Here is a 27904-nt window from a genome sequence, read left to right on the forward strand (position 1 = left end):
CCTTCTCCCCACTTCCCCGCCCTGGAGAGACAAGCGGATGCCGTTTGCACTGTGGGTCCCGCGGGACGGGGTTGGGGGGATGGTGAGAGGTAGGACCACAGAGGCGCTGGGGGGTGGGGGGGTGAGAGGTGGGACCACGGAGGCGCTGGGGATGGGGGGGGTAAGAGGTGGGACCACGGTGGCGCTGGGGGTGGGGGGGGTGAGAGGTGGGACCATGGAGGCGCTGGGGGTGGGGGGGTGGTGAGAGGTGGGACCACGGAGGCGCGGGGGGTGGGGGGGTGAGAGATGGGACCACGGAGGCACTGGGGGTGGGGGGGTGGTGAGAGGTGGGACCACGGAGGCGCTGGGTGTAGGGAGGGTGAGAGGTGGGACCACGGAGGTGCTCGGTGTGGGGGGGGGGGGGTGAGAGGTGGGACCACGGAGGCGCCGGGGGTGGGAGGGGTGAGAGGTGGGACCATGGAGGCGGTGGGGGGTGATAACCGAGCAGAACATATGTGTGATGTAGCTATTTATGTGCAAGTTGTGGGGCGGGGCATCTCAAGGACAAGTCAAAACAGCGCTGCTCACAGTCTCCACCGACCCCTGAACACCCGCCAGGGCCCCGGGCTCAGACCCTGGAAGAAAACAGGCCGGGCCCAATGGGAGCGACAGTCCCGAGCTGGACACAGCGATGCTGTGGCACGAGGCAGCAGGGCCAGAGGATGAGCTGGAAAGGAGCAAAGGCAGCACGAACCTTAGCCATTTTCTCGAAGGGAACGCCGTGACCCAGGCCAGCCCAGCTGCCCGAGGCACAGCATACCAACCGCACGCGGCGCTGCAGGCAGGGACGAGGCCCTGCCCTGCGCTCATCCCCGGGTGCGGACGGAGCAGCGCGGGGACCGAGCACGTCTCCTGCGTCCCCGTGCCACCTGCAGTGCCTCATGGGAGGACGCCATACAAGACGCCAGGGGCCCAGGGGCTGCGCCGGTCCCTGAACCACACGATCACCGGCTTCACTTGAGGCAACAGACCCCCCGTGTTCAGCGAACTCCAGCTCGTCTAAGGGACGGGTTCTGTTCCTTCGCAGCCTCACGGCGACACGCCACAGATGTCGCGCGACAAACCGTCCAGCAGCCACCCGTGGCCACACCAGCCAGGGGAGACGCGTCCCACAGAAGCGAGCAAGCTACTTGTTCCTTGTGACATAGAAGGACACCTCGCGGCCCAGCCCCGAGGCTCAGCTGGACAGTGTCCACATCAGCACGGCCTCAGCGGCCGAGGGACGACGAGCAGCAAGCATCTGTCTGTCTCCACGTCCGGTCAAATCAGCCAGAGCGAGGGGGGCTGGAGGCAGCGGCTCCCAGGAGGGACGGTGCCGCCCCGCAGTGGTGGCTGTGCACGCCGAGGCGTCCGAGCATCTTCTCCAGGGATCTGGATGCCGCGGAGCTGGAAGGGGCTTCCTGCTGATGTGCAGCATCCGAATCCCCCAGAGATACCCAGCACCCGAGGATGCTCTTTACACGGCAGGAGGGACTTTGCAGATGGACTTAAGCTAAAGATCTCGAGATGGGAAGGTTATCCTGGAGGCTCCAGCGGGGCCCCTTCAAGAGGGAGGCAGGAGGGTCCCGTCAGAGAGGCGGGCATGCCTACGGAAGCCGGGTCAGGGAGAGAAGTTTAGCAGTGCCTCTAGAAGCAGCAAAAGGCAAGAAACAGATCGTCCTCGGGAGCCTCCAGAAGGAGCGCAGACCCGCTGACACTGGGTTAGCCCCACGAGACCGAGCCCGGGAGTCTGACCTCCCGACTGCAGGACAGTAAGGCCGTGTTGTTTCAAACCCTTGCCTGGTGGTAATTTGTTGCAGCAGCAATAGGAAACCAGCACACCCCTCTTCTGGAGAAGCAGTGGACACACCTGACGGAAGACACGTTTGGACTGGCACATGGCCAAAACAGTCAAATTAACAAACGAGGCTAGTAGATGATGTCACAGGCAGACAGGACTTGGAAGTCAGTAAGGACACAAATGGTATAAAAAATAAAACCGCAGGGCGCCTGGGGGGCTCCGTCGGTTAAGCGTCCGACTTCGGCTCAGGTCACGATCTCACGGTCCGTGGGTTCGGGCCCCGCGTCGGGCTCTGTGCTGACGGCTCGGAGCCTGGAGCCCGCTTCGGATTCTGTGTCTCCCTCTCTCTCTGCCCCTCCCCTGCTCACGCTTTGTCTTTTCTCTCTTAAAAAATAAACATTAAAGAATTAAAAAAAAATAAAACTTCAAATAAGAATGACACCAGCACGATGCAACTTTGTGCTCGCTGGAGTTTGCAACCATGTGGGGAGATCGGTGCTGGCAAGCCCCTCTGTGTACAGCACAAATTGCTCAACCCTCTGAAGGGCAGTGTGTTATGGGTATCAAATGTAAAAATGGGTATCTCACCCAAAATGGCCAAGGCAGCCCAGAAAAACAAAGCCAGGGCCCCATGTAGTCTTAGAGCCTTAAGACGGTTAGGTCAGCGGGTAGTGGCAGCAGGAACAGAGTCCAGAGACAGGGCCACACAGACACAGTCACTTGATTTACAACAAGGTGACGCTGCCTTGGAGGGGATGCCGACCCTCCCGGAGAATGGAGACCCTGACTATGCTTCGCAGCACACACAGGGACAATCAGAGAAGGCCTAGGAGGGAAAACACAAGAGTTCCTTCGCGACGCTGGGTGGGGCAAGGTTCGGGGAGAGGGCACACGGAGCGCGCGGTATGAAGAGAAGCTTGGCACGTCACACCGCGTTAGAGGTTAGAGCTGCAGCTCATCAGGAGATACCCCAAGAATAAGAAGGCAAGACCCAGGTGAAAAAGGTATTTGCCATTTACGTAGCCAACAAATGAGTCCCACCCAACGTGTATAAAGAAGTCCTAAAAAAAATCAGTAAGAGAAAAAAAGCAGACCACCCACAGGGAAATGGGCAAAAGACTTGAATAGGACAGACAAAAAAGGATATCAGAATGTTCAATAAACATGCAAAAAAGTGACAAACTTCACTAGTCATCAGGAAAAAGCAAAAACAGAAATGAGCCACCGTGAGCCACCAGGACAGCTAAGGTGGGAACAACAGACACCTCGAATGCTGGCAGCTGGGACTGTCACATGCTGATGGTGGTGGGTAAATCAGCATCCACTCTGGGAACCAGTTGGCATTACCAACCCAGGCTGAATACATGCATGCCCTAGGACCTGGAAGTTCCGTTCCCGGGTTGGCACCCAAACTGTGGGTTGTGGGTGTGCACGGTTCCCACACGGCATTGCCTGTGCCCAAGCAGCACTGTCATCCCACCCACATCTGACCAATGGAGCCACCTGGGAGGGGTCCCTGATGGGGTGTGGGTGATCGCACACACAAAGTGGGTGTTCACTGTGTGAAGAGTTGCCGTGCTGTGCACTCATGCGTGTGCATTCCCATAAGCTTGCTGTACTTCCCTGACACACAACGTTTCAAAATCGTGAGGACCGAGAAGCCGGGTCTGGAGAGTGTGAACTCCAGCTCCAACATGTGGTTCTAGGACTCCACTGGCCCCTGCGCTGAGGAAATGCAGATCCGCCTTAAACGCCCACGATGAAGTATAAAGTGGAAGAACAACGTGCAGACATTAACGGAGCAACCCTACGACGCTCCCCTGAAGCGGTAACTGAGCAGGAACACGGAAGGCCCATTAGGGTGTTGTCCACGATAATGAAAACGCGAAACAACGTGTAGCCACAGAACGATGACAAAGAGACACATGGTAACGCGGCCACAAAAATGACTTACGCTGTTTCGTTATCGGCACGGAAACAAGCATGGAAAATGAAAACAGGGAGAGCGTACCCCACTTACAAGAAACTGTGTGTACAGCCCACAAGTTTAGCTGCAGAAGCTCCTGAGGGGAGAGCATCAAAATGTGAACATCGGTTATTGCGGCTGGTGGGATTTCAACCATGCTGGACTACATATGCACGCGGGTGCCCATGCGTGTCCACATGTGTGCATGTATGTGTGCATGCATGTGGCTGTGTCCATGTACGTGTGCGCCCATGTGTCCACGTGTGTGCATGTGTGTGCACGTGTTCACATGTGTGTGCGCATGTGCCTGTGTGTACACATATGTGTGTGTGCACATACGTGTGTGCCTGTGTGCACATGTGTGGTCCTGTGTACCTTGCACACGTGTGTGCATGCATGTGTGCACGTGTATGTATGTGTGTGCCTGCTTGCGTGCACATGTATGTGTGCGTGTGTGCATGCTCGTGTGTATGTGTGCCGTGTGTGCCTGCATGAACATATGTGCATGTGTGCACTTACGTGTATGTGCCTTGCGTGCATGTGTGTGCACACGCATGTGCCTGCATGCGTGTGTGCATGGGTGTGCCTGCGTGCGTGCCTATGTGTTTGTGTTCATGTACATGTGCGCAGGTGTGTGTGTACGTTCATACATGTGTGCGTGCTGTGCTTTCAAACAGCCATATGTGGGCACCGTGGTTTTCACTATAGTCTGCAAGGCAGGAATATTCTAGGTCCCTAGTGCACCAAAAAGTGACCACAAGAAGACAAGGAAGCACCTTTCTCACTCACAACGAATCCGAGAGAAGTCACGGCTGCACACTACAACCCACCGGGAGGGTTCACGCCTCAGACCGGAATCAAGCCCACTTGCCTGCGCTTCGCTTATATCTGGTTCTGATGGTCATAGTTTAAGAATCACAGAGAAGTGGCTCTTTCACAGCCTAAACCAGGAAAGCCAAACCATGCACAGAGTGCTACACACGTTCATACAGCAGGCAGTGACGCAGTAGTGAGCAGGACTGGGGCGCTCCGGGCATCGGAAGGGTAGAGGCCGGGGATGCCGCCCAGCACCCCGAACGCACAGGACTGCCCGCAACAACAGCGCCGCGGCGGGGACGCCCTGACAAGAAGCAGCTCCTCAGTGTGATGGGGAGAGAAAGAGGCGGATGCCACGGGAGTCGGGAGATTCCTGCCTGAACGACCAGCGAACAGCAGGGGCCGAAGCTCTGTGCCCCCGTGTATCTGCGCCTCACTGTGCCCGTGGAGATGTGAGTGCTGGGGGCTTGGCGTCACTTGGGGGCCTGATCGCCTGGGGCCTGGCGCTGATCAGCCCTGCCAATGAGATACAGGTGTGCTGGCTCTCAGTGACCAACGTGCCCCCCGGGCAGTGAGGCGGGCACTTTGGGGAGAGCAGACTTCTGCCAGGCTCAGGAGGGAAGCTTAAGAAAACCAGTCAGTGCCCCGGAGGGAACTGAACAGGCCCAAGGCCGTGATGGAGCCCCGAGACAAGGCAGCGCCGGCCCCAGGCATGCCCACGACACACAGTTCTCACTGTGCACACTCCAGAGCCCGGGGTCTGAACACCGACTGGGCTCACGAGCAGAGAAACCGATGGCGCCCAGCGCCCAGGGTAACAGACTCAATGCCGCGGTGGGGGCAGCGGGGGCAGAGGGGTAAGGAGGCGTCCGCTAAGGGACCCCCAGGACAGCTCTAGGCCCGGCCTGCCTCCACCATCCCTTGGAGACCCCTCCGAGCCCACACTCCACTCTGCGCCTCAACCCTGGGCCCCAGGCCTTGGCCCCATCGCCGCAACAGAAAAGCTGCCGGCCGAACCCCACGCTTCCCCCGGCAGAGTCGGGGAGACCACCTGCACCCTGTGTTTCTTCTGAGCTCGCCCCACAAGGCGCGCTGGTGAAGGCCTCCTCGAGAAATGCTTCCCATCAGACGTATCGCTTTAATTCAAAAAAGCCTGCCTCCAAAAACATCCTCAGAAATGCAAAAGCAACCTTCAAAAGAAAAAGCCCCAAAACCCTAGAGAATGCCTGGCGAAGACAAGCCTCAATTACCACCCTCTCTGGGTATGATAAAAATTCCTCTCCGCCTCTCCTCAAGACGAGAGTCTTTGCTCAAAACCTTTCTCTTTTAAAAATAACTGCAGTAACCAACCATTAAAACAGGGACTGCATTTTAATCTACCCTTTCTTTTTCTCTGGTTTTGAAACTGGCACCTTCCGACTTCACAGAAGACACGAACGCAGACTTCCAGCCACCATCCAGCACTACTGCACTGGGCGCCAGATCAAGACCAGCAGACCTGGAATGCAAGCTGCTTCAGAGACTCTGGAAGTGTCTGTGCCCCCCCCCCCCCAACCACACACCCCACGCTCTCACTGTCTTCTGGGCCCAGCAGGATGCTACTGTGTGTAGCAAGAAGACATCAAGGGCCACCAAAAGACAGCAAAGCCTTCTACGACAAAGAGATGCCTCTCCAAACACTCTGTCCTTAGCTTCTTGCATCTAGAAGCCGAAAGGATGTCCTTCACGGAAAACAGAATGTGTTCCCAAAAAAGCACGTCAACAGTACCTTCCATCTGAAGCCCTGGTGACTTCCAACTTCCCTCAAAGCCACCTCCCACCGCCGTCCACGGGGACCCGGGTCACACCTCCCACCGCCGTCCACGGGGACCCGGGTCACAGGGAGTCTGGACTCAGACGGCCCCGCAGAGCTTCCTACACCTGTTGCTTCCCAGCCTCCCCCTCCCCCCTCACCACCATGGGCAGGAATTCACTCTCATCTGGCTTTGCCACTCCTCAAACCATAGTGGGGCACCTAATCTGTCAAATCCACTCCTCATTAGCCGTGGCTCACGGCTCACAGCGTCGCATCTTCAAAGATGAACTAAACACCCAAGATCTCAAGAGCGATCTCAAGAGAGGTAAAGGACAGAATCGGGCCGGAGCGCTCATTCTCAGAGTCAGCGCACTGGCAGGGCCCGAGCGCCTCCCTCTCTCCACAGTCTGTCACTCCACGGCCCCGGGACACTGGCAGAGGGCCGGCACGAGGGAGGGCAGAGGCAGGCCTGGGAGGGCCCGCTCCCACGTAGACATGAACCCCCCAGAGGAAGGTGCAGAACAAGGTCACTCACTGCAACAGATCGTTTGTAACGACAAATGTGGGTGACGGCGCAAATGCCCACGCCCGGCAGAGGAGCCCGCCAAGCCCCAGATGGCTGAATAAAGCCCCACAGTGGAGCCCCCGGGCACCTGCCTGTACGCATCTCACCTCAGGACCCTGCGGGGCCACGTCCACACGCTCCAAATAAGTCAGCCCCTAAGATCGCCACAAAGGGGGCACACCCATCGCGCAAGGCAAACAAGCAGGGGCGGACCTAAGTGTGTCACAAAGGAATCACGAAGCCACTCTGAAGGGAAGAAAACCAGCCCGGCTCGCTCTGACAAACAGCGAGAACCGCACGGCACATGGCTAACGACAAAGAGGACAAAGACCGTCCTCCAGTTAGTACAATTGCTTCCCACAGGGGAAGGGCTGAGCAATTCCAGAATTATGCACCCGGCTTGAACAAATACGAGAAAACACCGAGAATCACGACAGCCAGGTTTCTAACTCGGGAAAAGGAGGACCCGGATGTAGAAAAGCCCGAACGACCCCTGGGTGTCAGGTTGGAAACAGTTGTCAGGAGGAACTCGTGTCTCAACACCACACGTACAGACGCGTGCATGTAGATGCGTACGCCGGGCGCGAGTTTGCTTGTGCGTGCGTTCACACACTTCCCGGCTCTGTCCGCTCAGGGCCTCGAGCAGCAGTGGCACCCCGGCAGACGTGAGCGCCCCCGGCACCCAGACCCTGGTGTTTAAACACCAGTCCCCAGTAAGATAAAGCAGGGCTCCCTGGAGAAAAGGTTGCTTCCACGAGCCTAGAACACCTCTAACGGTAAGGAGAGACTCAAGATCCAGGATGGCATATCAAAGGGACACAGGAGCCAACTGGAGAAAGCTCTGGATGGTCAGGGCTGGGATCATCACTGGATTATAACCTACAGAATAAAATAAATATCTGTGAGTCGTATCGATATAAATAAGTGATTGGGCCCATAAATAGCAAGCTGCTCTCATAACAGAACTCTACTTAACAAATGTAGAAGCATTGACAGAAACGGGAAATCGCCTTCAGGCAAACGGTACAGCATAGTTTTTACAGGCAGTAGCCGCGAACGGGAGATAAAATTCACGGTGAGATACGAGGAGACAAAGCGCAGCTGTGGGGTTTTGTGCTCTCCTCCGCAGGACACTCAAAATTCGCAAAGGGAACAACGGTGAGCTGACGGGAGATAAACCTGGCGGACGCCACCCGGGCCAGGCAGTCGCAGGGGACGTCACCAGGAACAGCAGGTGACACCCTTCGCTGCCTGTGTGTCCCCAAACCCACGGAAGGGACTCCTGGCCCCCGGCACCGCAGGATGGGGCTCTGTGGGGAGGCAGCGCCCCACAGAGGTGACGAGGTGCAGGGAGGCCCCGTCCCCTCCGACTGCTGTCCTTGTAAGACGCAGAGAGAGCAGGCCGCCCACACACACACAGGGCACGACCTCTGAGGGCACGGTGGGAAGGCGGCATCTGTGGGCCAAGGGGAGGCCTGGGGAGGGGCCAGCCCCACTGCACCTGCACCTGGACCCCCACACACCTGGACCGGGACCCCCCCACACACGTGGACGTGGACCCCCCACCACACCCGGACCTGGACTCTGAGCCTCCAGAACCGGGAGAGAATACGCCTCTGCTGTTCCAGCCGCCACAGGAAACTAACAGAGGCTGACGAGACACAGGAAGAAAAGCTTGATCTCGCTCTTGTGGTTTTCTCGTCAAAGGCGCATAACCCCAAAGGTTTGCATGACCCTCAGGTTTGCATCCTGAGAAAACATGAGTCCGTCCCCAAAGTGAGGGACGCCCCGCAAACCGTGCGAAGCAAAAAGGTCACGGAGACAAAGAAGCCGCACGTTCGCCACGGGCTGGAGGAGCTGCCGAGAGCCGGACCCGCCGCGGGAACGAGCCCCAGCAGGTGAACGGACAGAACCACCGCCTGTCTGCAGCGAGGCACCATCAGCGCTCCCTTCCAGGCTTCAGAGATCGTACTTAAAACAGCAGCGGGAGGGGGCGTGGGTGAGTGGTACCTGGAAACGCTACTGTTTTGCAGTTTTTCTGGAAGTTTAAAATCACTTCAAATCAAAAGCTAAAAAAAAAAAAAAAAATAGAGCTTGTAAAGTGGTGACCTACTAGCTGAACTTGAACCCACAGGTATATTTCAGTCAACAACGTGAAAAGCAAATCCGAATTAAGTGCCAACGGTACAAACGCAGAGATATAATTTAAAATCCAGATTCGTGGCTTCTTTTCACAAAACCACAAGTTGTGGCGATGCCCCATGGAACCACAGGACCAAGGCAACGGCCCCAGCGCCACGTTCCCACGGTCACAGCCGCAGCCCCTGGGGGCACCAACTCCTGAGACCGCCGGGCCCAGCGCCCGGGAGACCAACTCCGTCCACCAGCCCCGGGCGTCTCTGGGGCTCCGATGGGTCTGGACGCCGGGGTGAAGGCCCCCGGATGCTGCACGCTGGGGACCGGGCGCCCAGAGAAGCTCCGCCTTGACCGCGGGCAGACGTCAGGCTCCAGAGCCCGGGCTCAGCCTCTGCCCCGAGCACGCCCTGCACGTCTGCTTCGGGAGCAAATAACCTACGGGAGACACTTGACACCGAAGAGGAGAGACCTCCCTACCTTCCGGCACCTCTGAAGCCTGCAGCCTCGCACGAGCCAACGCACGAGACAAACGTGATTTTCGGGAACGTCCTCGGTCACGACTCGGCACTCCTGATGCGGCAGGAAGTACACGTGGCCCCGCATCACATCCCGGCCCCGGAGCGCTCTCCTCTCTGCAGGTCGTGGGGCCAATAAAACTCCCCTCCTTGTTTTTTAAGGCAACTCGGAGAGTCTGTTCATTTGGCACTGGCACCGGTCACGCTTCTGGACGCGTGGTCCTCAGCCTGCGGGGCTGCGTCTGACACCCAGATGGGGCAGGGGTCAAGTGCACGGGGGCGTTGGCGCTGGCGTGTGCTCCTCCCGCCCGCCTGCCCACCGCCACTGGACCGACAGCACCACACGTGTGCTCCTGGGGGAGCGACACCTGCTTCCCTGCCACCTTCTGCCCCGGGGCAGGCCAGCGACCCCCAGGACCACTGACAGCCTCTCCCTCTCCCTCCTGGGGCTCTGCATTTGGGTCGGGGCCGCAGGCGCAGAGCACAGGGCGGCGCCCACTCACCTCACAGGGCTGAGGTGACAAAAGCAGGGCAGGGCCCCTGGTCTGAGACCCCTCCCCCCAAGTCCTGTGTGCTAGCAGGTGTCCTTCTGGAAAACTCTGCTTGCTAAAGTTAGCCACGGCTGGCCTCCGTTTCTGCACAGAAGACCCAGACAGAGCAGGAAGAGCTAACTGACCCGGTGGATGTCTTATCACCCTCGCGTGTATTACTACACACGACAAAACAGAGGCACAGAGAGGCGAGTCGCTTGGTCCGCATCACGGAGCCAGTGTCTGCGGAACAAGCGAACAAGCGAACGTGTGAGCACATGAGTGTCTTGGAGAACTAACACGCCTTCGTGATTACCTGCAGTGGCTTCCTGATGGACACCTTTCACGGCCACCTGGACCGCCACGCCGAGCCAACTCTGCAGGGGCCTTCTGATGGCCACACACCGGGACGGCAGGCACTGACCAGACCTCTGAGCCCCCGCCGTCCTGCCTGGGCTTCCTCGCCAGCTGCCGTGGGGAGCCAGGGCCAGTGTGTGCTCCCACCGTGCCCGAGGCTCAGCCGGGGGTGAGGTCAGAATGCACAGAGGGGCAGACCCTCCCTTTGCACCCGTTCTCAGAGTCCTGCTGCTGGAACCTCATGGATCTCGTCATCAGACTCGATCCCCTCCAAGCGTCAGGAAAATCCTGACCCATGGCCTGTCCTGGGGACTCACAGTCAAAGTGAAAGCCCGTTTGATAAGTGAATTTCAGACAACAGCACTCAAAGCTGACGACACCTAGCTCTTTGAAACGCTCATCTGGGTTTTCTAATTTTCACAGCGCCCAAAGAATCTACATCTCGCTGGCCTGGCCACCTTCCGGGGGCAGCAAAGGTTCGCCTTCATTGACCAGGGAAAGGTGAGGGTTCAATCCTGAGCTGCAAATTACAATCCACATCAGATGCCGTGAGCGATTTTAACTGGCGGGAACGCCGACATCTCTGACCCACGTTTAGTCAGAAGACCGCAGCACTCCCTTCGGGCCGGGGCCCTCGGGGACATCTCAGGGCAGGGTGCATCTGCTCGCGCTCGCGTCCTCCTCAACAGCCTCTAACCGGCTGCCCGGCCGAGCGTTCCGAGCTGTCCGAGCTGTGTTCGCTCAGCGGGCTCCCCGGAGTCAGACGGGACACTGCATCGGCAAAGGCTGCCAGTGGCTGTGATCGGCACGGCCAGGACTGGCGCAGCGGCCGAGAATCCGCGTAGTGGGGACGGGCACAGTAGAAGTGGCACAGCGGCCGTGGATCGGCACAGCGGCGTGGGCCAAAGCACAGGGGTGGGACTCCGGACTACCGGAAAGAAGCAAACACCGCAATGGCACCTGGATGCCGGACTCCCGACGCGCACACATGCTCAAGGCTCGGCCGGCCACACGATGCTGAACAGGACACAGAGCCCGGCCACCCCGGCTGCCTCATCCATCCGACCCGGTGTCCGCCCGCAGGCCCACCCGGGACCGGAATACGCGTGGGGGTCTCAAACCAAAACTCCTCAATACCAGCAGGCTCTGTTTGGGCTCTTTGTTTCAGAGCAGGAACTGACCCAAGTTGGTTTCCTAAGGAAACAATGAGATTATCCCTTTTAACACAGGCGTCCACGCGTCAGGAAATAAGCAGGAGGCAGAACAGTGCAGAAGAACTGGGGGGGTAGAAATACCCGCTCGCGGGGCCAGCGGACCCCTGGAAAAGTTTCAGGTTTTGTCTCGTTGGCTGGAAAGTCTCCTTCGGAAAACCCTGGAACGAGCCACCCTCCAAAAGCACAGTTTGCACCAGGCGGCATCGCGGGGGAGGGTGCTCCCCGGAAGGGGTGAGGCCAGAGGTGAGGGAGCCAGGGTCCCATAGATGGTGCCCCCCCCCTCGGGAAAATGCCAACAGTAAGCACCACAATCTAACAATGTGCAGTAACTCGGTTTACCACCCGCAGCCCGTGGGCGCTGTGAGGAAGGTCGTGTGGGGTCGACATGGGGCGGCCCCGTTCTGAAACAGGGGAAGGCAGGAGGGCTGGGGCTGTGTGCGTGGGAGAGCAGGCAGAGGTGCGGGGTCCCGAGGGTGGCGGACCCTGGGGTGGCCCTGCTCAGAGAGGGCCTGTGAGGAGGAAGGAGCCCTGATAAGTGGAACAAATTCACCCCCCCGCCTTGCCAGTTCCGGGGCTCACGCCTGCCCGACCACACAATAGAGGGGTGTGTGTGTGTGTGTGTGTGTGTGCACGCGCACGCACGTGCTGGGTATGGGGCGTGTACTGTGTCCATGTGTGCTAGGTATGGATGTGCGTGTGTGTGTGCCTGATATGGATATGTGTGTCTGTGTGTGTACTAGGCATGGGTGTGTGTGTGTGTTTTCTGGCTCTATGTACATCCATGCGTGTGCTGTGTGTGCCCATGTGTGTGTGCCCGTGTCTGGACCCCACAGAGCCCAGCACTCGAGCCCCGTGTCTTCCCCATCGTGCCCCCCCCCCCCACCGCAGGCAGGTCCCTGGCCCTCCTGCTGGGTCTGCTGCCCTGGCTTCAGCCCGGGGTCCCTCAGCCCCAGGCCCAGTCTGCGCCCCGACGCCCGCCGTGAGTCCCGGCCTCGGCCTCCACTAGGGCAGCCTCAACCTCAACCCCACGACGGCCCCAGAGTCCTGAGAAAGAAGCCTTCTCTGCATTTGCACGCTCTCGGTTGCAGGCCGGCGCGGTCTCCGGGCCACACTGTGACACCCTCACCGCGGGAACACTAAAGACGCGCCCCCCTCGTGCGGACCAAACCTCCAAGGCCGCTGAGCCTCGGAGCTCTTCCCTCTGCATGGTGGCGGAGTTCCCGCGGTGGCAGCGGGGGGACCTCCGTCCCAGGGACCAGTATCCTCTCCTTGGAAGGAGTCGTGCAAACGTGTGCCGAAGACAGGACAGCTGGGGGACAGAGTCACTCACGCGGTAGGGGGGGAGGGGGGGGGTGGCGATATTCAGCGCGCACCGAGCCGCCTCCCTGAGCAAAGCTGGGAGCCACCGTTCCCGTTTCACTGGAGGGAAGGCTTCACGCAGAAAGCCGGACTGGGACGCTCGGCCAGAGATCTGTCCCCGAGGCCCAGAGTTTAGATTCTTCCTCAGAGAAACCTGAGTCACGGAAGATGCCAGCCAGGTGGGTGGGCTCACGTGGTCTGGGCTTCTGGAAGGTCAGTCTGGGCATGCGGGGGGAGGCGGCAACGGGGGCAGTCGGGAAGCCCCTGGCCCAGCAGAACTAAGGAGGAACAAGGGTTGTGAGCCAAGGGAATAAGGGGATGACGGGTCCTGGGTGGGGACCAGAGACAGCAACCCAGGCTGGCACCAAGGTTCAGGCGCAGACGGAGGGAAGGGCGGCACCGGGGCAGAAGCCAGGAGCACAGAGGAGTGACAGGCCCAGAGGAAACGCCCTGCTGGGCACCCAGAGTTCGGAAACCCACCGGAACAGACGCTTTGTGCTGAGGCCACGGGGGCCACGTAGGTTTGGGTCTTCAGTGACCTCTGTATGTGGCGACACTGACACGTCAGCATTTCTGTGGATTCGGACAGGTAAACACTTACGTGGTCCTGTGACAGGGACACCTGTGCAAGGAGTTAGAGGAGGTGATGCAGCGGGGACGGGCCAGGGGCACGGGGGCGGCCCCCCAAGAGGACACGTCTTGGAAGCCAATGAGGGGGTCGAGGGGCCACGGGCATCGACGGGACCCAACACTGTCCACACATCGGAGACAGTGGACGCTGGAAAGGGCCCTGCGCTCCGTGAGCCAGAGACCTCTGGACACCTGGAGAAGTTTGCGCAGCTGGAAGAGAGGCTTCAGGACAGAGCGCGCAGAGGCACGGCGTCGCTCTAGGACACCTGCTGGGCGCACACCCAGGACCACAGCAGGGTCTGGAGGAGGTACCTGCACACCCACATGCTCGGCATCTTGCCGACAGGAGGGGGAAGCACCCCAAGTGTCCATCGGTGGGTGGCCGGGTAAACAAAATGTGGGGTCGCAGAAAATGCATGTTTTACGTACAGGAAAACGGGAGTGCTCTTCAGCCTTAAAGGAGGAACTTCTACACGTGCTTCCACGTAGATGGACCTTGAGGACACGACACCAGATGGAATAAACCAGTCCCAGAAGGACAGACAGTGCAGGACTCTACTTACGTGAGGTCCCTAGAGGAGTCACTTCACGGTGACAGAGAGCAGGTGGTGGGAGCTGGGGGCTGGGGCAGGGGGTAGCGTCCGTGAGGGCAGAGCGTCATTTTGGGAAGGTGGCAGCGTCTGGGGACGGATGGGGGTGGCACAACAGCGTCCATGTGCTAATGCCATAGACTGTGTGCTTAGAAATGGGTAAGACGGCAAATTTTAGATTATGTCTATTTTACCACAGTTTAAAATTCTCTTAATGGTTCGTGATTGTTTGAAAAAGAGAGAGAGGCCGGGTGCCGGGGCATTCCGAGGTCAGGACTGTGGGTGCAGAGGGAAGGGACGGACAGGAGAGGCCTGGGACACAGCGGTCGGCACACAGTAAGTCCTCAGTTAAGGTTGGTGGAACAGGATGGGACAGGATGGTGTAGGAAATGCTGGAAGGAAATGTCTTCGGCACGAGTGCAAACGACTGAACATATGGTGAGTTCTGAAATAAATTCCTTAAAAAACACGCCGCCTGGGTGTTGAATCAACACCGAATCTCGGGACACATCCCGGCACGAGACAAGCTCGCGCTGTTTAAAGGACAGAGCACATGTGTGTCCCATCACACCTGCCATTCGTACCCACTGACAGCAGGGAAGCGAATGCGACGGAGTCCCAGTTACGACACAGCGGGACCAAGAACTCATCACTCAAAACCGCGCAGAAATGGCCCCCCCGCCCTCAGCTCCAAAGCGTGGTTCCCACGGAGAACACACTGATGGCACCATCGAGACACACATCCCCCTCCTCCAAGAACGACTTTGTTTTTAATGTTAATTTTTGAGCGAGAGAGAGAGAGAGAGAGAGCGCGCGCATGAGCACACGTGCATACGAGGGGAAGGTGCACGGTGAGGACAGAAGATCCCAAGCAGGCTCCACGCTAACAGCACAGAGCCCAACGTTGGGCTTGATCTCCCCAACTGTGAGCTCGTGACCTGAGCTGAAGTCAGATGGTCAAACGACTGAGCCCCCCAGGTGCCCCCAGAAGGACGCTTACTGTAAATCAGAAACATCCAGCCACACACATCTACGAAAGCTACATCTGGTCCCAAAGGCCTTTTTCCCCAGGGTCTACGCCGTGTGACCACTGAGGGACTTCCCAGAAATAGTCTCAGGAAAGGAGCTCTCGGGAGAGGAAAACGCCAGCGTGGGCCAGCACCAGGACCACCTGAGAGTCTCTCTGTGGCCCCACAGACAACCCAGTCTCCTCAGTGCAAGATCAAAGACCGGAAGGGAGAGCGGATTCACTTTCACTCACCAGTCTGTGCCTGAGCTGGACCGTGACGAGAGGAGATCCTGACAAGTTCTGGGACAGCGTCGGCGGTGGGGACACCTCCAGGGAAATCAGGTAGCTGGCTGCAGACAGCGGGTGGGTTTTGTAATTTGCTGCCTCAGCAATCCTTGGAAGGAAATGGAAAATCATTACAGAACAGAAAAAGGAGAGGGGACGCAGCCAGAACCTGGCTCAGAATTCAACGTTAGGGCCGAAACTTTGGAGACTGAAATCTTTCTTGGGGGGAGCTTTGACTGGTCTCGCTCGGTACCCACCAGGACCCGCAGAGGAGACCTACAAGCGGGCACTACCATGTTGCAGGGAGAGTCCCGTCATCCAGGACCTGCTCTGCGAGGCTGGAGGCCGGCACCCCAGGCGACCTCACAGAGAGTCTGCCGGAAGAAGATGTGGCCCAGGGAGCGTGACGGATGGAAAGCACAAAGCTCTGGGTTTGCATCTCGGCAATCCCACTCGCTCAGCTGTGTGACCCTGGGTAAGTGACTTACCTGTCTAAACTTTAACCTCCCAGCTTATAAAAAGATGGGATCGACGGTAGCGTGGCGGGCACCTGTGGTCTTGCCGCCCGGCGTGCGTTCGTTAAGGGCCCTCCGTTTCCTCCAGGTGACCACCCCCTGCCCCCCTCGTAGCCAATGTGCCCTGCTGCTGACTCCATCGGCTCAGGAGTGAGCCCTGCTGCCCAGGCCTGAACCACCCAGGGCACTGCCTCCCTCAGGCCATGGTGACTGTGCAGAGGTGGGCACATGACCCACGGGAAAGTCCAAAGAGATGTGACAAGATTCAGATGGAAAATGCTGGGTCAGAGACCCTCGGTTCTCTCGGCTACACATCGGCCCTGAAGGAGGTGCCCTGGAAGTGGTTCAATCAGGAGGGAACAGATGAACTGGGAGAGGAGGCCCCCACCAGGGCAGAAGTGAGATCGAGCAGAGCAACATCAACTGGACGCCGGATCGAGCTGCTCCTGAAGCCAAAATGCCCGTGCGCCTTTCAGCTGACATGATCCAACGAACTACCCTCCTACTTAAGACAGCTCAAGCCAGCTTCTCTGTTCCTTACACCCCAATCGAAAGACCCCTACCTGATGTATACGGTACTTGCCTCATGGAGTTATGAGGTCAAAGTGACACTCAGGGCCAAGATGGGGGCGAGGCAAGGAGCCTGGGACACAGGTTTTAAGGAGGAGTGCACACTCAGGGCCTGGCACGCGCGGCCCCTGTACGACCCCACGAGTGAGCGCCTCCCTGGGGTCTGCGCCCCGGGTGCCTGCCTGCCTTACCGCGGTCCCAGCCCGCCTGCACACAGTCAGTGAGCGGCAAACGTCTGCTGCGTGGACTTCAACTCTGGAAAGCCACCCCAGAGCGCCGGAGACGTGGGGTCCCTGGGATCCCGCACGGGCCACCCGGTCACCTGCCGCTGTCTTGCCTGGTTGGGACCTTGCCTGCCTGCCACCCGCTCTCCAAAGTCTGGCGGGGGACTCTGCTACCTTCCCGTGTCTGCGCCCACGGAGCCGTCATCCTGACGGCCAACGCGCTGGGCGTACGGTCTTCTTCCTCCCTCGACTGAGCTCAAACCCCTCTCCCCGTCAAGCCTGCAGAAGCTTTGCTAAAAAGCGTGCAGTGGACACTCGCTCTACTCCTAGGCCCCCATCCGTGGTCCCCTGACAGCGTCACAGTCACATCACCTGACGGGCTCAAGCCCTCCACACGCACGTACAACTTTCTTCTTGCTGAACCGCGAGGAAGCACGCCATGATTCTCCTCCCCCTAAATGCTCTGGCAAGCCCCTTTTAAGCGCAGAGTCAGCCTCCTCCGTAGCGAGGCCCAGTCACCACACTCGGAAGCCAGACACTGATTCGCTAACATGATGCGACGCCTGGTCCCCCCCTGTGCCTCTCGGCTGTTTCGTCCCGACGAGGCCTGTGCGCTCGCCAGGGAGTGCCGCTCCGCGGGCCCCTGAACTCTGGGACGGTCCCCACGGTTCTTCCTCTTTCGTGGACGTCCAGCAGTGCAAACCGCCGTTTGCAAAACGGCCCTTACTTTAGATCTGTGGACGGTTTCCTCGCGTGGGGCTTCAGGCCACGCACCTGGGGCAGGATCGCTCCACGGGCCACGTCAACTCCCTCCATGGCGTCGCACCGGGGGGACACAGGATATCACGCCCCAGTGCTGACCATATTGAGAGTGACCAGCTGGCTGAAGTGGCACCTGACAGCCGTCTCCAGCCTCAGGTACCCTACTCACTTGGTGAACTAACGAGTACCCTTGGGGCGACAGGGCACGACCCCGTTCCACGACTGCCCCTCACCCGGTGGTGCTAACACCCACTGACGACTTGCCCCCATCAGCGACTACATGCAGGGCGGCGTCTTCCGGATTCTGTCATTCCTCCCGCGTTGACCGGATGGCATTACTTTACAAGAAGGACGCGTGCGGACACTTAAGTAAGCCGCAGCCCCCGGGAGCTTCTCCCGCAGCACACGTGACTCTGTCAACAAGACGCGGAGACCTAGAGACCCGAGTCACAGCCCTGCCTCTGCCCCCGGCAGCCTTAACATCCCGGAGAGGGCCCGGGTCTCCACCTGCGGAGGGGGAGCGGAGACACCGTGCCCAGCGCGGATCCCCAGCCCCGCTCTGAGGGACACGGCCGTCCCAGGTGCTTGCCCGGCACAGCACGGCCCTTGGGTAGAGCAGAGCGGTCCTCATCACGAGGGGGCACGTGACGCTCCAAGGACCCTCCGTGTCCAGGGGACCCAGCAGGGGCCGGCCACGCGCCCCCAGGACCCGTGCACAGTGAGACGCCGCCCCTGCCAGTGGCTGCCGGGGCCCCTGCAGCAGCCCGCCCAGGGCGTGGCCGTGGATGTGGTGACCCCGTGCCAGCCTGACCCCCAGCTTCATGCCCTAGACTCACGTGCTGGCCCCACCCTGCCCCCAAGGGCGACTGAGAGAACGTTACGACCCCCCCGCCCCTTCCCTTCTTACGGAAACCTTCCGTGTACGGAGGCCCCATGCAGAACACTAGGGGAAGGGGCCCGGCTGTGGAGGCAAGCAGGCAGCTGGCTCTACTGGTCTAACCCTAACTGGGCGAGGAATTTCAGAATTCTCTTCCAGTCACTGTGGCGAGGACGTCCAATCCTCTTATCGAGTGATTACAGATCTCGTTAAGCAAGCACTTACAGATGTCGTTAGGAGCAGTGCACTTTGTTTAAACAATTAACTCACTTAGCGCTCAAGGCAGCCTCACACATCAGTACTGTCCCCACCCCTACTCTAGAGAGGATGACACGGAGACGGCCGGGCATCTGCCCAGTTCACGCAGCCGGTAAGGGCCCCGCCGGGAGAAGAGAGCCGGGAGCCCAGCACCGACTCTGTGCTGCCATACACGACGCTGCCGGTGACTTCCGTCCCGCCCTGATGCCGCAGGACAGACCACACGTATGGGGGCTGTACTTGAGCAGCTATTTCAGCGACTTTGTTTCCCAGGTTAACGTCGCCAACAAGAAGACACTTTTGCACCTTCACCCGGGTTGAAGATCCCACACATGAAAAACACGTTCTCATCACTGCAAGACGTTTGGACTCTGGGAGAGGAGTGTACTTTTGGGGCCGACAGGTTCTGGCAGCCGGCGCGCGTTACTGCTAAGGGGCAGGGGGCCGTGGGGGGAGGGGAACCGCCCGGTGTGCGAGTCTCAGAGCCCACGACTTTCAGAGACAAGAGGAACTGACCGCGGGGGTCCAGATCACGCCAGCATGGGTTCTGAGGCGTCCGAGAGTCCTCCCTGGGGGCAGCCGGGGCAGTGAGGGCAGCAGGGCGCTAAAGGCTGAAGGCCCCGAATGTCCCACCTGCAGGCTTCGAGCAGAGCCTTGGCCCACCCCCCACCCCAACGCGGGGCAGGACAAACACAGCCTCTTCCCCCATCTGCTGCTGCCAGCACTGACAGAACCGTCTAGCAGGGGTGTGCAAACACAGGCCTGGGCGGCTGCCTGCTCCTATAAATAAAGCTTTATTGGCACACAGCCGCTTCCACTGCTTTCCACGTTGTCTGAGGCTGCTTTCACACTTCCAGCGCAGACGAGTAGTTGTGAGGGAGACAGTATGGCCCGTGAAGACAAAAATATTTACTATCTGGCCCTTTATGAAAAAGTCTGCTGGCACCTGGCTGGGGTCATGATTCGACTCGGTCACGGCAAATTGTCCCCTGAAATGCGCGTACACGCTGGTGTCCGTAAAAAGCAGTTCCACCTTTTCTTTCCTCTGCTAGTCTGAGGCAGGAGGAAGATGTGGATGGGGGTCCAGATGCCGCTCTCCCTGCACGCCCTTACCCTTGGCCCCCGTGGCTCCGCCTCAGGAACACACAGCTCCTGTTTTGCCACGACAAATCCACTTCAGCCTGAACGTTCAGCTGTGAGAGCTGCAGATTAGGGCGGCCAGGGAAGGGCCCGTTTTTCATTCATAATCTTGGGATTGGAGAAGTGTCCCCCCAAAGAGGCGGGAGGGCATCTTTTTGAGAAAAAGCGGTGGCATTTTCCTCTGATGGCTCTCCTGAAGAATTCTGGAAATCACACACAAAGAGTGGCAGGGCCCCTTTCCTTAGTTATAAGGAAACTTGTCTAAGCACAGGCCTTCCCAGGGCGATGGGTCCCAGGTCCAGAGCAGAATCGTGGCTGTCTCCTTCCCTAGGCCACCCTCTCCCCGAAGGCTGCATCCCTCCAGGCGGTGGGAAGGAGCAGTACTGGGAGACAGGACGCCGGGGCTCGGCCACCCGTGTTCCCACAAGGTCTTCATCCCCACCCTTTATCCGGACGCAGTTCAAATAGCCTGCTCCCCATTACCGAGAGGTCCACACAGCCGGCATCCACACAGCCCCATTACCGAGGGGTCCACACCACCGGCTCCAGCGCCAGCATCCACAGCCCACCCGCAGGGCAGGGCAGCAGAGGGGGCCTGCAGCTTCCCGGGCAGGGGGTAAGCTGGGGGGCAAGAGAGCCAAGTGGGGCCTCACCAAGCCGGGGTGAGGGCAACCCTATGAAAGGGGAGGCACGGACCCTCCCCTCCCCTCCTCTCTCGGAGGAATCAGCCTCTCCCTGTGGTCTGAGAGGGCTGACCCACCCCCACGTGAGCAGACACCGCCAGCTAGACAGCAGGATGCTCTGACCCCCCCATGGGTGGAAGGGCCAAAAGGGGGCAGGACCCAAACGGGCCAATCACAGCCCTCCCTGTGTTTCCACAGGGTCATGTGAACAGACCTAACCAATGAGAGAGCAGGATGCTCTGGCCACCATGAAGGGGGCGGCCAAGAGGGGCACATGACCCAAATGGACCAATCACAGCCCTCCCTGAGTTTCCACGAGCACTTCTGGAAAGGCTCCTCTCCTTCGGAGACCTCAGGACCCAGAGGTGGGGGGGCAGTCCCTGAGCTACCGGAGCCCGCCATGCTTCTATGTAGAGGCCTCCCTGGACGTGAGCCAACACAAAAGTGAGCACAGACAGGACACGGAGAGATCAGATCGCAAGGCATCCCCTGGGTCCCTGGATCTAACTGTGCCTGAAGCCTCCTTAGTCTCATGAGCCCCCGGTCTCCCCACCTTCCGCCTAAGCCAACGTATCTAATACACCCTGACTGCTGGAGACAGGTGCCGCTGTCCTCCCACTCTACAGAAGTGGCGGCTGAGGCTCAGGCAGTTGGGTCACTCGCCCGCAGTCACGCAGGTCCTTCCAGGCAGGGCAGATATGGTCACCTGACTGCCGCACTCTCAGGCTGCCCACCCAGGGCCCGCCGAACCCCCAGTGTCCTCCAAGGCTATATCGTGTATGCCTGTGATGGCAGGGAGGTGGGGGTGTCACAGCCACCCAGCAAACAAGCACATACGCACCCACTGCCCTCTCCGTACCATGTGACCCTGAGGGACTCACTTGGTCTTGGCTGGCCAGATGTTGTCCAGGTAATTGTGCATCGTGTGGTAGAGAAGGCCCACGATGGTGGTCCAGGCTGGGGAAAAGCAGAGGGTCACAGACACCCGTCAATCTTCCTGGTGACAAAGCCCCCAGCCAAACGCACTTGCCCAGCAACGCACAGTGCAGACCCTCACACCCAAAACCCCAGGGGCAGCTCCTGGGGAGGGGGGAGGGAGAAAGCGAGGGACTCTCAGGGTAGAGTTTTCCATGAGTCTGAGTAGAAACTTTGTGACCCTTCAGCTGTGGATTCAACCGTGACAATGACTCCCTGTTCCTCCCCCGAGTCAACTCCAGACAGATACAACAGCTCCCAGAGGGGGAGCCAGACTCGCCAGAAACGCTAGAGTTCACGAAGGCACAGGGCCCCGCTCGAGGGGCGGTCCCAGCGCCAGCCTCCAGCTTTGCATCCTCCGGGTGAGCACATCCTGTTCGCTGCTGGTGTATGAGGCATCCGTAGTAACACGCGTGCTTGAACGAGCCGGCAGACGCAGGGTTTACAAGCGGCAGTGACCACATACATGCCCCTCATGCCTTTCGGCTGGGTCCCACCTCTCTGCTGTACGACAGCTCTGAAGCAGGAATCATTTTTTCTGTTATTTCCCTCCACCCGCTTCACGGAGAGCGCTTGGAGCATAAGTGGTTAGCTGTCTTCCCGGGATCGTCGGGGATATTTGTCGACTCTGTTAACATTTCAGGAATGTCTTTAACATCCTCTAAGTCTCAGCATGTGCCACGTAGAGGGGCTTTGCTCATTCAGCTCTCCAAACAATATTACGAGCCCAGTACGAATACCGGCCCCGTTTCACAGATGAGGAGACCGCGACACAGGCAGGTTCGGTAACTTGCGTAAGGCCGCACAACCCGTTAGTGGCTGAACCCGGAATTCCCAGGAATTCCAGCCACCGGTCAGTGCTCGTGACCAGTAAGTCCTGCTGCCGGTGGGAGGAGCCTTCACAGGGGACAGCATGAGGCTGCGGCCCAGCTCGCTCGGCAACACTGAGGGTTTCCAGCTCATGCAGCCAGGTGTGTGAGATGAGCAAAGGTCACGTGTGCCCCTGGCGGATCAGAGCATCATCTCCAGACCTTTCTGGAGTTCCCCCCAAGTGTAGGGGGCTGTCATCTGACATCCCCGGGCACCTTTCACACAGGCAAGCAAGATGGTGGAGGGAGCGGAGGTGGGCTCCCGAGGGCTGGCAAGTGGGGACTCCTTGCTGGGGAGGGGACACCGTGATCCTACGCCAGCCACACTGGTCTTGGTCCCCAGTCTCTAAGGCAGAACCCTGGGAATCCCATGTCCTCTGGCCAGAGCATCAGGAGCTGAGTCAAATCCACGACTCCCCTGACACCCCGAGGGACGAGTCTGTGACGAGTCACTTTTCAAGGAGTCTGGAGGGACTGTGACTGCAGTGGAAATGGCCAGAGTTGCCTGAGCCCCTGAGACGGAAGCAGAACCCAGGCCCCCTGGGCAGACCAACCCCAAACCTAGCCCGAGGCCAGGGACAGGGGAGGGGAGATGGCCACATCTAGTCATATGCGGCTGAGGTGTCTCGGTGCAGATTTGGGAGGACACAGGGCGTCTTTCACGGTGGATCAGAATCGCCTCAAGAGCCTCCCCAAAATGCAGATTCCCCGCCCCTGTCCCAAGTCCCAGTTCACGAGGCTGGAGGGCACTGGGAATCAGCATTCTGAGTGAGCGTCTCGGGAGCTTCCCGCCACACCCTGAGAAGTGCCGGCCCCGGAGCGCGGGAAGAGGCGAGCAGGTCTGAGGGCGGTGGCTCGCCAGGTAACAGCTGGCAACACATCTGGAAGGGCTGAGGACTGGCGGGCCCCCCGCCCGAGCTCCCGGGCGGGCCCTGCAGCTGCACTCACCTTGGCTGCGGAAAGCCTCGTGGGGAACCTCGATGTAGCTCTGCCCCTGAGCCGGGAAGCGGTAGTGGGAGGAATTTATGGCCTCGGGTAGGAGTTTGGCCACAGAGAACTCTGAGAACAAGCCAGAGACAGGAAGCCACAGTCAGTCAGCTCCGCGGCGCAGGAAATTGGGCTGTAAAACCCCATCTGCCTCTGCTGTTTTTAAAAGAACACGCTCCCCCGGGTAGTGTAATTACCTCTAGAAAATGACGACCTGGAAAAATAAGAGTCCGGGGAAAGTAATTTCGAGCGTGGTAACGTGTCCATCCGGCCACACGCTGTGGGGGCCCCGTGGCCTGAGGTGACCCCTCCTTCCCTCCGGGCCTCTGTCACCATGGCTCTCAGTTATGCGATGACCCCCCCCCCATGCGGAGGGGGAGCCGCTCCTCACCACACTCTGGGGGACCCCGTGAGACACAGCAGGAGGAAGGCACCTGAGACACACACCTCCCGGCCATCAGGCAAGCGTGTCACTGCACGGAGGGAGCCATCGCGGCCGACTAACTCCCACCACAACTATCCTCCGTGGCTCAACTAGGCTTCTGATCCAGAGCCCGGCTGCTGCGGTGGAGCTCAGCAATGCTCCCTAGGTAAAGACTTGTAGGAGGGAAGCCCTGTGAAGTCAGCGCGTGTGGGACGCTGCTCCGACCATCCCGGAGAGGCAGATTTGGGCCAAGCCTCCAGCTGGCCCTCGGAAACCCGATTCTGCACCTTTTATTTCACAGGCACTCAAAGGAGCCGCGGCTTTTCGACTCCGTTCCGAGCACAGACGACCGAGCACAAGATCAGGCTGGTCCCCCAGTCGCCATCAAATGCTTACGTAGCTTTGCCTCCGCATCGTGGCTGAGCACGTGTGCCCCGATCTCACTCTCCCCGCGAAGTGTAATTCTGTGTAAGGGCGACCCAGTTCAGAAAAGCAGCGAGGTCTGTCTGGGCTGATGGGCGTGGTGCTCCGTCTGTGCGCGTGTGTGTGCCCACCTGCACGTGTGTGTAAACGCTGCCTGTGCACTCATCCCCGCGCGTGCATACGCTGTGCGTGCGCCTGTGCCCGCGTGTTTACACGCTGCGTGTGCACCTGCGCGCGCACATTTGCGCACATGTGTGCGCACCTGTGCGCTTATGTGTGTGCGCTGTGTGCGCGCCTGTGCGCGTGTGGGTGCGCACCTGTGCGGATGTGTCTGTGCACGCGTGAGCGCGCGCAGGTGGACGCAGGGCCGTCAGCGCGAACTCCAGGGGCCAGCGTCCCTCCCGCGCCTCCCGCGCCTCGGCCCGCACCAACGGCCGCGTCCCGCCCTGGGCGGACGACTACCTGCCATGGAGGAAGAGCCGATGATGGTGACCTGGGGGTCGCTGGCTTGCACGTTGGAAGAGATGTGGCCCATGACGGTGTCGACGGTCTCTATCAAGCCCAGCACGACGGCGTTGTCCTGCAAACGACACAACGTGAAGGAACTGAGCAAATGGAACGGGCGCAACTGCCCTCCCCAGACGCACTCGCCGGGCTCGCGGGGTCCGGCTCCGCGCTGGCGCCGCCGGTGCCCCCTCCCCCTCCAAAGGTAGAGCGCCCCGCGTCTGCGGAGGCCTTGGTGGGCCAGGCCTGACCTCTCCATGACCAGATGGGAAGGAGCCGTGCCACTACCCCTCTCACAGGCAAACGCCCCACCGAGCCCGCGGAACACAGTCCCCCGGGCCACCCAAGCCATTGGCTCCAAGGGTTAGCCCCAGCTGACAGAGACCCAGTCCCAGCTGCACCCTGAAGTCACCAGGAACTTCAGCCAATCTCTGACCGGCCCTGCCATGCCCCCTTCTGTTTCCCGCGGAAGGGGCTAACTGGCCCCAAGTCCCCTCCAGGACAAGGACACCAGCGGCTTCACCCTATTCTACATGCAGGGGACAGACGCCAGCTCCCCAGATCCTCTCTGCATGACCTTCCTGGTGCACCCCTTCCCTCCAAGGGCCCTCTCCACTTACTCTGCATCCCCCAAGCAGAGAGGATCCCAGTGGTCGCTGCCCCCAAGAAGGCAGGGGTCCCTCCTGGTCACCCCGTATCTCTGCAGACAGCCCACCTTGGGCTGACTGTCCCTCATCGTGAGACACTCATCTACCAGGGACAGGGCCTCTCAGCCACCCAGGCACGCAGTGGCTGTTCCCGTCTGCCATCATGCCCCTCTCTCCTTCCCGCCTTTCTGAAAACCATCTGTCAGCTAAGCGTCCTTAGCATACTCTCACAAACACACGCTCCATGGGAATCTAATGAGGTGGAATTAGAACAGGGAGGCCAATTTTAGACATTTTCTTTCAGGCCTGTGGCCTGGTTTCAATCAGCTAAGCCCGGTGGAGCACATGGAGATCTGTGTTTCTGGCCGGCAGTTCTGTTGGGCAGTGGCTGATTGTACCTTCTCTCTAAGGAACAGTCGAGCCTGCCTAAGCCTGAATGGTTTCATGATCATTTCTGTTCTGTGGCGGAGCATTCAAAAAAAGTCACTTTAAAATGATGCTGAGAAAATAGGCCTACTCAGGTCCTCCGCTGGCCATGTTGCCAGGCTTTCCCAGGCTGTAGCCCTGTACAGAGCCACCCCCGGAGGGCATGAACTCTAGACGGCTGTGCCTTTTAGAAAAGGTTTCTAGGTAAGATTATCCCAATCTTAAATTCAGGATCCTTTTTCCCCCCTCCCTTTGCCAGGGTTAAATCCAATCTCATTCTGTTTGAAACTGTTCAAATAAAAAGTTCATCAAACGTAAATCCTGTAGCGATCTCATTAATAACGTTTCTGCCACCAACCAGCAAATATTTTTTTAGCATTATAGGGGTTCAGGAGAATAAGCACTTTAATATTAGACCGGTGTGGGTATGGCCCTGCTAAGCAGTTATGCGTCCCCCACCCCACCAGGCAACCTTGTAGGTCCCATGTCAAGACCACAACATAAGAAAATGGACAGAGCCAGGACCCCAGGTCACTGGACTGAGAAAGGGCTCCTGAGACCCACTTCACACTTTGTATCAGTGAAAAGTTTCACCTGTGCTCTGCCACCGAGATGCAGGGCCTCTTTGTTACTGCAGCACAGCCTCGCCTAGCCTGACTGATATAGCTACTGTTGCTGGAAACTGCCCTGGAACATAGTTAAGGACAGCCAGATTAAATCACGCATACAGGGTATTTGTGGAATATACACACGTGAGCAAAACGTAAACTAGATGGAAAGGGATGTATGCAAGAGTGCTCAGGGTCACAATGTGCCGTAAGACTTCAGGTGACTGTTCTTTTATATATTTCTTACCATCTGCAGTTTCTACCTTCTCTACAGCTTATTAACTTGTTTTATCAAACAGTAAAGTCAATGACATTACTCTTAAAAAGAAAAAAAGCATTCCATTCTCTATCTGCTGTTCAGAGAAAAAGAGAAGCTTTTTTGGTTCTTACACTTATCACGAAGTACACATTGCCACGTGTTCCACTTTTTTCACAGAAGCTAGTGACCTTTAAGCGTACAACATGTTTTTATTACCATTCGAGAAGAAAGTGATGGTAAAAAATTTATTATGAAAAATGATAAACGTCAACCGAGTATGCAGTCCTCATGGAGAACTGCAACCCCCTCCCTGCTCGGTGTGGAGGACAGTGGCATATTATTGACACACAAGCCTTAAGCCATACAGAAGACAAGGCACTTCAAATCAGTTGTATATCTGGTCTGAGCTCTACTGTCCCAGATCGCGGGACGGAGGGATGCATCATTTCTCTTAGAGATGTGAATTGGGCCACAATTATACCACTTCTAGGAAGACACGGCAGTTCCCAAAGCATGTACGTTTTGAAGCTCAAATGTTTTTTTGTCTTACCTCTGACACATCAATCCAACTGGGCAGTTGAAGAACCTCTCCCATGGTTTTTAAGAAAGCCTAAAGGCAGACAAAATGACACTGCTTAGCACGTATCTTAGAATTTATAATCTAGAACAGGAGTTGGCACTTTTATTTTTTTTTTAAGCCCACCTAGTAAAGCGGTTAGGCTTTGAGTATAATTTTGTCACAAACACTCAACCCTGCCATTGTAGTGCAAATGCGGCCACGGACAACACAGAACTGAACGAGCACGTTCCAACAGAACTTGATTAGCAAAACAAGCAACAGACCATATTTGGCCCAAAGGCTACAATTTGCCGACTCCTACTCTAGTGCAGTTTGGTGGAATAAACATATAATGCAAGCCACATTTCAAACTTTAAGTTTTCTAGTAGCCATATTTTAAAAAGTTAAAAGGCAACAGTCGAAATCAATTTTCAGAATATATTTTACTTAGTCCTATATCTATATACCTAACATAGCACTTCAACACGCGCTCAACATAAAAATTATCAATTTAATATTTCACACTCTTTTCTTTGTCCTAAGTTTTAGAAATCCAGGCCGTATTTTACGTTTAGGGCACATCTCAATTTGAATTAGCCACAGCTCAA

General features: G+C 58.2%; 1 protein-coding gene and 1 long non-coding RNA gene across 5 annotated transcripts in view; one reads left to right on the plus strand and one right to left on the minus strand.

Annotated features, from left to right (window-relative positions):
* Positions 1 to 27904, minus strand: part of ADGRD1 (adhesion G protein-coupled receptor D1) — a 124305-nt gene that overhangs the window by 59083 nt on the left and 37318 nt on the right. For all 4 annotated transcript variants that reach the window (XM_047827816.1, XM_047827815.1, XM_047827817.1 and 1 more), the window contains 5 exons: positions 27288 to 27347; positions 24756 to 24873; positions 23408 to 23518; positions 21497 to 21572; positions 15554 to 15695 (listed from right to left, as the gene is read on the minus strand). In XM_047827816.1, coding sequence (XP_047683772.1) covers positions 15554 to 15695; positions 21497 to 21572; positions 23408 to 23518; positions 24756 to 24873; positions 27288 to 27347 — 507 coding nt within the window. The remainder of the gene's footprint in view (positions 1 to 15553; positions 15696 to 21496; positions 21573 to 23407; positions 23519 to 24755; positions 24874 to 27287; positions 27348 to 27904) is intronic.
* On the plus strand, positions 22484 to 24574 carry LOC125149124 (uncharacterized). Its single transcript, XR_007145814.1, has 3 exons — positions 22484 to 22561; positions 23985 to 24036; positions 24172 to 24574. It is a non-coding gene; the product is annotated as an uncharacterized LOC125149124 (long non-coding RNA).

This window comes from Prionailurus viverrinus, chromosome D3 (assembly GCF_022837055.1).
Source record: "Prionailurus viverrinus isolate Anna chromosome D3, UM_Priviv_1.0, whole genome shotgun sequence".
NCBI classification, from domain to species: Eukaryota; Metazoa; Chordata; class Mammalia; order Carnivora; family Felidae; genus Prionailurus; species Prionailurus viverrinus.